Raw genomic sequence first — 11,235 nt, 5'->3', positions numbered from 1 at the left:
TCCTAGTTTTTAATCAATCATTTTTCTAGAATTGTTATATTTTTCTGTTGGGAAATAAGCATACCACTGTTAGTCTACACCTGTTTTTACGAAGCATGTGACAAATACGATTTGATTTGATTTGACACTCACACACAGACCAAACTCATGTGTCCATCCATCCATGTTTTGTCTCCTGCACCTACAGTACTAGTCAAAAGTTTGGACACACCTACTCATACAAGGGTTGTTCTTTAATTTTACTATTTTCTACATTGTAGAATAGTAGTGAAGATATCAAAACTATAAAATAACACATGGAATCATGCAGTAACCCAAATAGTGTTACATTTTAGATTTTTCAAAGTAGCCACCATTTGCCTTGATGACAGCTTTGCACAGTCTTGGTATTCTCTCAACCAGCTTCACCTGGAATGCTTTTCCAACTGTCTTGAAGGAGTTCCCACATATAATGAGCACTTGTTGGCTGCTTTTCCTTCACTCTGCGGTCCAACTCATCCCAGACCATCTCATTTGGGTTGACTTCGGGTGATTTGTGGAGACCAGGTCATCTGATGCAGCACTCCATTACTCACCTTCTTGGTCAAATAGCCCTTACACTGCCTGGAGCTGTGTTGGGTCATTGTCCTGTTGAAAAACAAATGATAGTCCCACTAAGCGTAAACCAGATGGGATGAGTAATGAGTAGGTGTGTCCAAACTTTTGAAAGGTACTGTATGTTAGAGAGTGATGTACTGTTGTAGAATATTAATTTGAGCCAGTTAGCTACAGCAGGAAAATAATCCTGCAACAAAAGGAAATGTGAATTATTATGTGGATTATAATAAATGTACCTTTTTGTAGGGGTTAATACAGTTTTCGTAAGGGAAAATCAAGTCTGAAATTTCAAAGTGGAAATTACAAACTTCAGAAGCCTTTTCAAACCTTAAATATAATTATAATTATAATAAATATAATTCAAACCTTAAATATAATTCCTACATTGCAGGGAAGTTTTCCTGCAACAGGGTGATCAAATTAAGATCTTACATCTGTATCCACATTTCCAAAGGCAAATGGGTATTGTGCCATCTCTCTCTCTGCCCGGTCCCTCTACTAGAGTAAATCATTTTTAGTACTGTTGTCCTGTGCTTATCTTCTTATTTTTATGCTTCTGTGGGACAAGGCTTAAAACTGGACTGTTAAGATGTTTAAATAATAAGGTATATGCACATTCGCATACACCAGTGGAGAACTGCCCGCTCTCATTAATGAGAGAGGTTTTAGGCTGGGTTTCTGTACAGCACTTTGAGATATCAGCTGATGTACGAAGGGCTATATAAATACATTTGATTTGATTTGATTTAAGGCCAACTGCGGTACTGCAGGCATTGTTTGCAGAAAAATGGGAATCTTTGTGTAAATAATACTGATCAATAGTTGCCTTTAATACACCAGATGTACAGTATGTCCTTGAACCAATTACTTTAAAATCACACAGAGAAGAAGGTAAAAGGATAATTTAATTGTGGCCTGCTGTACCATAGTCAGCCTTCAACTTGAGTTTCTCCTTTTTTAAATTTAACTAGGCAAGTCGGTTAGGAAAAAATTCTTATTTACAATGACGGCCTACACCGGCCAAACCCGGACAACGCTGGGCCAATTATGTGCCACCCAATCACAGCCAGTTGTGATACAACCTGGATTCAAAACAGGGTCTGTAGTGACACCTCTAGCAGTGAGATGCAGTGCTTCAGACCGCTGCACCACTCAGGAGCCCATTTAGAGGGGACAGCACTGAGCAAGCTGGAGTAGCTCCACTTCCTGGAGTAGCTCAAACTGTGCATGTTATGTCTCCATGATATGCCGTCTTCACTGACTTCATTTGGCTATTGAGTCTTCACATAGGATTGCATGGTGTCATGTGATCAGTGACTTTGTCCATTCATATATGCAGTCATTGGCACACACAGACACACACACTCACACTCATAGTGACTGTGATACTTCTCCACCACCCATGTGGTGTATCCAACTCTCCCCTCCTTCACTTTATCCAAAGCCTCACCAACACCCTTCCTACAGCCCCCCCCTCTCTCTCTCAATCTGGGCAGTCTGCCAGTGTGCCCATCCTGCTCTCTCTCACTTTCTCACTATCCCCCCTCTTTTTCTCCCTCTCTCTAGATCTCTCTGTATTCTGCATTCGCCAAGCTCTTTCACAATGTGCTTATAGAATATTGCTGTGTTCTCTCTCTCTCTCTCTCTCTCTCTCTCTCTGTGAGGCAGGCAGGGCAGCAGAGCGGTGAACTCAGCGTGTTCTCACATTTGTATTGGGCAGGCTGGTGAGTTTGTGAGAGAGCACTGAGCAGGGATGAGCACCAGACAGTGAGGAAGAGAACGACAGAGGAGTAAAAAAAAGGAGTGCAGCTGGAGTCGGATGCTGTGGTGAACGAGAGCTGGCATACCTCTCTCTCTCCCTCCATCTCTCTCAGTCTGTCTCCCCCACTCCCATGCTGTTGTGATAGACAGCACGGCACTCTCGGCTCGGCTGCATGGAGGCACAGGGAGGGGCAGGGAGCCCAGGTAGGTGCAGCTTTATGTTATTCACTGTTAGCATAGAATCCATCAGCCTAGACCAGACTGTTCATCACCATGTCTTTCCAGACTGACTCTATGTTATGTTATGTCTATTCATGGTAGTCTATCATACCAGCCTCTTTCACTCTATTGTCACATTTAAATCCTCTGTTAGCCCAGACTTGGTTTCTGAGAATAGGTGCTCTGTTTTACCCCAGACATATACTCTAGTAGCCTAGATGTTTATGTTAGTTAAATCATGTACTCTGCCAGCTTTGACTGTATATTATTGTAGTTAATTATCTTATCAGTGGGTTCTGTTAATGTATTAGCCCTCCTGCAGTGCACATCAGTGGACTGCAGATGATACTGTAGAGTAGAGGAAACAGTAGCCAACATTAAGGATGGAAATAAGATAGTGATGGATGTTTCTACAGGTCTGAATAGGAGAATATATAACGTGTTAATGAATCCATACTATTCTTAGTATGTTTAGACTAAATGCACATGAAATATGTGTTGAATGCTTACATGTAATGACATGGTTGGGAACGGAAGGAAGATGAACACATGTTCATGTTGCTGTTTTCAGATATGAAGGATGTTGTTGTGTGTAGAGCTATTTCAGTGACCTGTGTTGACACAATGTAGTTAATAAGAAGTGGTAAACAAGATATGATTTGTATGGTATCAATTAGACACAATACCTTAATGACATTGATATAACGGATCATAGCAACATCATTTCCTGTAGGATGGATTGTTATCTGTGATAAAGGAAAAAAGGATGGATGTTTGATGAGAGAAATAACAGTGTGGTGGGAGAAGGGTGTGGAGAGACTTACTTCCTGTTGCCTTTACTGTTGAAAGGAGATTGATTTTATTGAACCGATATGTTGAGTTTGATTAAACTATTGTGGTGAATGCAATCAGTGTGTGTGGGAGTGTGTGAGAGAGAACCTGATTCAGAGGAAGTCATGCGTGATTGCTAGGAGCAGTGTAAGCCGAAGCCTGAAAGAGTGGCCTTTCAAACAGCACACTCCAGTCCTTTCAATGTCGGCTGGTGGTGTGTTCACCATGTCCCATTAAACATACTGTGTACGGATGGTGCTCAGAGTGCTCAGTCAGTAGACATTTATAGTAGGACACACTGGGTTAAGAGGAGCCTGAGGTAGTGTCAGCTCATTCATCACGTTGACTGACCTATTAGAGACTGTCCTAGTGAATAAGACCCCATCCAATTACTCATTTGATATGGCTTGGTTATACCAGAGATCTCTGCAGTAGGCTAGGTTAAGTTTATTACTTTCATATGATCAGTAGGATTGTATAATAAACCATTCCAGAGCATTGAGAAACAGATTAACAGTCCTCTCTTTTGAAAAGTGTCTCAGGTTGGGGGCACGTTAGGTGGCTAGGCTAGCTACCTGACTCATTGACACATTTACCCTAGACCATGTAGGACTGACACTCATTCATCTAGGATTTATGTCTGACCCACTAAGGATAAAGACACATACAACCTCAGTCCCCAGAGCCACATATGTACAGTAGCTGGTTTAGTCAATGAGTCCAATGAGTCTCCTCATATGTCACCTACCACCGCAATACCTAGCAGATCCATCTCATTCTAGAGCATTCTTTACAGTACACATATTTACAGTATCAACATTGACATGTGCCATGTACAATAATACTTGGTGGCTAACAAAATAAAGGAAGCAAGGCATTACATACTGTGATGAGCCTTTCATACTATGATGTGCCTTTGTGTAATGGGAATATTTCAAATGAATAAAGTTCATTTTACACAGTGCTTAGCATATTTATATGTTTTCCTTTTGTGCCGGCTAATACACAAGATTTCCAGTGTTCTACTTCAGACACAAATGTCTGTATGGGTTGATGGTCACTAGACCTGATACGGAATGTTATGGATTGTTCTCATATCTGTAGATAGTGATTGACGCCAGACTGGAGGTACACGGACAGAGGACATGGACTGTTATCGTATTCTGTGACACTGTGATCCTGTAGCAGCTGATTCTGTGACTTCCTACAAGCCTCTCAGTGGGTGTTGACGGAACATTGGTGCTGTGAGATTAGAATATGCTCTCTGCTTCTGTTCTGGAGGAGTTGTGTTAAACCAGATTGATTTTGATTCACTTCATGTGTGACTGCTTTTATTTTTTATTCCCCTTGAAAATCCCTACTACACTTTGATTGAATACTATGTGTGTGTCTATGCAGGTAAAGCATGTACACGACTACACTTGGCAATTGATATGAGGCGTAAACCACAGGAGGTTGGTGGCACCTTAATTGGGGAGGATGGGTCTGTGGTAATAGCTGGAGTGGAATGGTATCAAATACATCAAAGACATGGCTTCCATGTGTTTGATGCCTTTCCATTCACTACGTTCCAGCCATTATTGTGAGCCATCCTCCCCTCAGCAGCCTCCACTGGTGTAAACATTAATTGTGTGTGACTATGAGGCAGAGTGACAGACAGAGGGGGGTAACAGATATGGGGAATGAAGCAGCAAACGGTAAATAGTATCACCACCTCATTATAGAGAAGGGAAAGTGGAGCTGTATTCTCTCAGCTTGTTTGAACCCTCGCTGCAAAAAAATAAATCGATAGCCAACAGCAAGCCTTGTATCCAGGGTGAAATGGGAATCCATCATGTTTAGTCTGTGACTTGCTTTGCCAACCCTTTGAAATGCCACACCCTTCTCTGTGTGACACACAGACACACATACACACACACACACACACACACACACACACACACACACACACACACACACACACACACACACACACACACACACACACACACACACACACACACACACACACATAATCTGTGCCAAAGATGCTCTTCTCCATTCCTAAGGACGTGGATGTTTCCACAGTGATTGTGCAGTCTGAGGGACAACATGATGATGATGTCCAACAGAGGGCTGGGGAGAGCAGCCCAGCAGGGAGTTAGGATGTTAACCTCTAGAATGCTCCTGCTGCTACTTTCTCACCTATCTCTTTCCTCTTTTCACCCACACCTTCATCCCGCTCTCCCTCTCTTCTTTCTCACCTATCTCCATCCCCCTCTCTTCCCTGTCTGCTGTGTTCTGCGCTAACGCTTGTTGCTGCAGAGTCAGTGAGGTGGCAATGTGCCGCATGACTCAGAGGAATTTGGAGATCAAATCAAATTGTATTTGTCACACAAGCCGAATATAACAGGCGTAGACCTTACAGTGCAATGCTTACTTACAAACCCTTAACCAACAATGCAGATTTAAGAAAAATAGTTGATAAGTAAAAAATAGAAACATTTAAAAAATGACCCAAAAAATGAATAATAGTAATTAAAGAGCAGCATTAAAATAACAATAGCAAGGCTATATACAGAGTCAATGTGGAGACTATATACAGAGTCAATGTGGAGACTATATACAGAGTCAATGTGGAGACTATATACAGAGTCAATGTGGAGACTATATACAGAGTCAATGTGGAGACTATATACAGAGTCAATGTGGAGACTATATACAGAGTCAATGTGGAGACTATATACAGAGTCAATGTGGAGACTATATACAGAGTCAATGTGGAGACTATATACAGAGTCAATGTGGAGGCTATATACAGGGAGTACCGGTAAAGATTCAATGTGGAGGCTATATACAGGGGGTACAGGTAAAGAGTCAATGTGGAGGCTATATACAGGGGGTACAGGTACAGAGTCAATGTGGAGGCTATATACAGGGGGGTAAAGAGTCAATGTGGAGGCTGTATACAGGGGTACCGGTACAGAGTCAATGTGGAGGCTATATACAGGGGGTACCGGTAAAGAGTCAATGTGGAGGCTATATACAGGGGGTACCGGTACAGAGTCAATGTGGAGGCTGTATACAGGGGGTACCGGTACAGAGTCAATGTGGAGGCTATATACAGGGGGTACCGGTACAGAGTCAATGTGGAGGCTGTATACAGGGGTACCGGTAAAGAGTCAATGTGGAGGCTATATACAGGGGTACCGGTACAGAGTCAATGTGGAGGCTATATACAGGGGGTACAGGTAAAGAGTCAATGTGGAGGCTATATACAGGGGTACTGGTAAAGATTCAATGTGGAGGCTATATACAGGGTGTACTGGTAAAGAGTCAATGTGGAGGCTGTATACAGGGGGTACCGGTACAGAGTCAATGTGGAGGCTGTATACAGGGGGTACCGGTACAGAGTCAATGTGGAGGCTGTATACAGGGGGTACCGGTACAGAGTCGTCAATGTGGAGGCTATATACAGGGGGTACCGGTACAGAGCCAATGTGGAGGCTATATACATGGGGTACTGGTACAGAGTCAATGTGGAGAATATATACAGGGAGTACCGGTACAGAGTCAAAGTGGAGGCTATATACAGGGTGTACTGGTAAAGAGTCAATGTGGAGGCTGTATACAGGGGGTACCGGTACAGAGTCAATGTGGAGGCTGTATACAGGGGGTACCGGTACAGAGTCAATGTGGAGGCTGTATACAGGGGGTACCGGTACAGAGTCAATGTGGAGGCTGTATACAGGGGGTACCGGTACAGAGCCAATGTGGAGGCTATATACAGGGGGTACTGGTACAGAGCCAATGTGGAGGCTATATACATGGGGTACTGGTACAGAGCCAATGTGGTGGCTATATACATGGGGTACTGGTACAGAGTCAATGTGGAGAATATATACAGGGGGTACCGGTACAGAGTCAAAGTGGAGGCTATATACAGGGGGTACCGGTACAGAGTCAATGTGGAGGCTATTTACAGGGGGTACCAGTACAGAGTCAATGTGGAAGCTATATACAGGGGGTACTGGTACAGAGTCAAAGTGGAGGCTATATACAGGGGGTACCGGTACAGAGTCAAAGTGGAGGCTATATACAGGGGGGTACCGGTACAGAGTCAATGTGGAGGCTATTTACAGGGGGTACCGGTACAGAGTCAATGTGGAAGCTATTTTCAGGGGGTACCGGTACAGAGTCAATGTGCAGGGGCACATGTTAGTTGAGGTAATTGAGGTAATATGTCCATGTAGGTAGGGGTAAAGTGACGATGCATAGATAATAAACAGAGAGTAGCAGCAACGTAAAAGAGGGAGGGGGTGGGACAATGCAAATAGTCTGGGTAGCCATTTGATTAGCTGTTCAGGTGTCTTACGGCTTGGGAGTAGAAGCTGTGAAGGAGCCTTTTGGGTGGGCTAGAGTTAGTACAGGATACCACCCTGAGACGTGTGTGTGTGTTTGTGTTTTGTGTGTGTGTGTGTGTGTGTGTGTGTGTGTGTGTGTGTGTGTGGATGTGTGTGGGTCGGTGCACTTGTACACTTACATGTGTGAAAATGTGTGTGTGAATGTGTGACAGTTTGATCAAGTGTGTATGGATTTCTACTAGAGTGGGGAGTGTGCTCTGTAGATGACTGTGCATATGAGTTTACCGAATGTTCAGGTGTATATCGGCATGTTTGAGAGACTAGAGGCTGTGTGTTGGTTTGTGAGTCTTCTAAGATACACCTCAGCTCCCTGGATAATATTCCGTGACTCAGAACCTGGTGGAATGCAGTCTTCCCCCAAGGAATGTGTTGTCTCCGAACATCAGATGAGACAGCCGTTTTCAATTTAAATATAATTGAATGTCCAACTCGGCGTAGTACACAAGCACATCCACATCAGTCTCTTTCCATCACTGTCTGTACGTGACTCTCACACACTGGAGGAGATCTAAATTACCTTTACACACAACTTCATACATTCAAACACACACACACACACACACACACACACACACACACACACATAACATAGATACTGTGAATACTACATTTATTTCTAGATAAGACCCCCTATGTGTAAACCTGTCTATGGTCAAACCCACAGCATGCAGTGTTAAGGAACAGAGCTATTCAGGGGTTCATGTGGATACAGTAGGTGATATAATAACCTGGGGATTAATGTTACTGTAGATTATCATCAGTACTCATGGTTAACCTTCTGTTCAACCCCTCCTATTACACTAAATATTACACTAGATTTGAGGGAGTTATTCAATAGAAAGTGGATCATTTAACTGTGTGAGCCTGGTAGAAAAGTAATATGAACTTTGATAAAAATCTCATGTTGGTGCCATTTCATCCCCTTAGCCTCTTTGAAAAGCTACACAGAATGACAGCCCTGTGGTAATTGCAGTCCAAAGGGATAAAAACCTGAACTCTGAAATGAGAGGGGAAATAAAGGGGTAGAGAACCACAGTAAAAAGGTTTAGTGAAGTGGATAAAATGAGAGTTTCAGAGTTTTAACTCTTTAAATTAAACATGTGAGTGAGTATAGGGAGGCTCTGAGGCGGTGGTTCATTGAAACGGAGGTAGTGAAACTGAAACAGTAGAGCTACTGTCACTAGACAACCTTTTACATAACAACACACATTGTCTTTTCCCTGTGAGCAAAGCACAGCACAGGACAGCACAGGACAGCACAGGACAGCACAGGACAGGACAGGACAGGACAGCACAGGACAGTGAAACAGTAGAGCTACCGTCACTACATAACAACACACATTGTCTTTTCCCTGTGAGCAAAGCACAGCACAGGACAGGACAGCACAGGACAGGACAGCACAGCACAGGACAGCACAGGACACAGCAGGACAGGACAGGACACGACAGCACAGGACAGGACAGGACAGGACAGGACAGGACAGCACAGGACAGGACAGCACAGGACAGCACAGCACAGCACAGCACAGGACAGCAGGACAGGACAGGACAGGACAGGACAGGACAGGACAGCACAGGACAGGACAGCACAGGACAGCACAGGACAGTGAAACAGTAGAGCTACCGTCACTACATAACAACACACATTGTCTTTTCCCTGTGAGCAAAGCACAGGACAGCACAGGACAGCACAGGACAGCACAGGACAGGACAGCACAGGACAGCACAGGACAGGACAGCACAGGACAGCACAGGACAGACAGGACAGGACAGCACAGGACAGCACAGGACAGGACAGGACAGGACAGGACAGCACAGCACAGGACAGTGAAACAGGACAGGCAGCACAGGACACACAGGACAGCACACATTGTCTTTTCCCTGGACAGCACAGCACAGGACAGGACAGGACAGCACAGGACAGGACAGCACAGCACAGGACAGCACAGGACAGCACAGGACAGGACAGCACAGGACAGGACAGGACAGGACAGCACAGGACAGGACAGCACAGGACAGCACAGGACAGGACAGCACAGGACAGGACAGGACATCACAGGACAGTGAAACAGTAGAGCTACCGTCACTACATAACAAAACACATTGTCTTTTCCCTGTGAGCAAAGCACAGCACAGGACAGGACAGCACAGGACAGCACAGGACAGCACAGGACAGCACAGGACAGCACAGGACAGGACAGGACACGACAGCACAGGACAGGACAGGACAGCACAGGACAGACAGGACAGGACAGCACAGCACAGGACAGCACAGGACAGGACAGCACAGGACAGCACAGGACAGTGAAACAGTAGAGCTACCGTCACTACATAACAACACACATTGTCTTTTCCCTGTGAGCAAAGCACAGGACAGGACAGCACAGGACAGGACAGCACAGGACAGCACAGGGACAGGACAGGACAGGACAGCACAGGACAGGACAGCACATTTGATTTGACAGGACAGCACAGGACAGGACAGTGAAACAGTAGAGGACAGCAAAGCACAGGACAGGACAGCACAGGACAGGACAGCACAGGATGGCACAGGACAGGACAGACAGGACAGCACAGGACAGGACAGGACAGCACAGGACAGGACAGGACAGCACAGCACAGGACAGCACAGGACAGGACAGCACAGGACAGCACAGGACAGGACAGCACAGGACAGGACAGGACAGCACAGGACAGCACAGGACAGTGAAACAGTAGAGCTACCGTCACTACATAACAACACACATGGTCTTTTCCCTGTCAGCAAAGCACAGGACAGCACAGGACAGCACAGGACAGCACAGGACAGGACAGCACAGGACAGGACAGCACAGGACAGCACAGGACAGGACAGCACAGGACAGGACAGCACAGGACAGCACAGGACAGGACAGCACAGGACAGGACAGCACAGGACAGCACAGGACAGGACAGCACAGGACAGGACAGGACAGCACAGGACAGTGAAACAGTAGAGCTACCGTCACTACATAACAAAACACATTGGAGCAAAGCACAGGACAGGACAGACAGGACAGGACAGCACAGGACAGCACAGGACAGGACAGCACAGGACAGCACAGGACAGGACAGGACAGCACAGTGAAACAGTAGAGCTACCATCACTACATAACAAAACACATTGTCTTTTCCCTGTGAGCAAAGCACAGGACAGGACAGGACACACAGGACAGCACAGGACAGGACAGGACAGCACAGCACAGGACAGCACAGGACAGCACAGCACAGGACAGCACAGGACAGGACAGGACAGCACAGGACAGCACAGGACAGCACAGCACAGGACAGCACAGGACAGGACAGCACAGGACAGCACAGGACAGCACAGGACAGCACAGGAGCACAGGACAGCACAGGACAGCACAGGACAGGACAGCACAGGACAGGACAGGACAGTGAAGGA

The 11,235-nt window shown here is 45.5% G+C and overlaps 1 protein-coding gene across 2 annotated transcripts in view; it reads left to right on the top strand.

Moving 5' to 3' along the window:
• The first annotated feature begins 2,183 nt into the window (after window positions 1-2,183).
• Window positions 2,184-11,235, top strand: part of LOC112249250 (dysbindin domain-containing protein 1) — a 37,173-nt gene continuing 28,121 nt past the window's right edge. The window contains exon 1 of one of the 2 annotated variants that reach the window (XM_024419044.2): window positions 2,184-2,562. In XM_024419044.2, coding sequence (XP_024274812.1) covers window positions 2,532-2,562 — 31 coding nt within the window. In that variant the 5' untranslated portion in view covers window positions 2,184-2,531. The remainder of the gene's footprint in view (window positions 2,563-11,235) is intronic. The other variant, XM_024419045.2, reaches the window with a different exon arrangement.

The sequence above is a fragment of the Oncorhynchus tshawytscha genome, linkage group LG04 (genome assembly GCF_018296145.1).
Source record: "Oncorhynchus tshawytscha isolate Ot180627B linkage group LG04, Otsh_v2.0, whole genome shotgun sequence".
NCBI lineage: Eukaryota > Metazoa > Chordata > Actinopteri > Salmoniformes > Salmonidae > Oncorhynchus > Oncorhynchus tshawytscha.
Note: the sequence above shows the minus strand (reverse complement) of the source record. Positions and strands in the feature narration are given on the sequence as shown.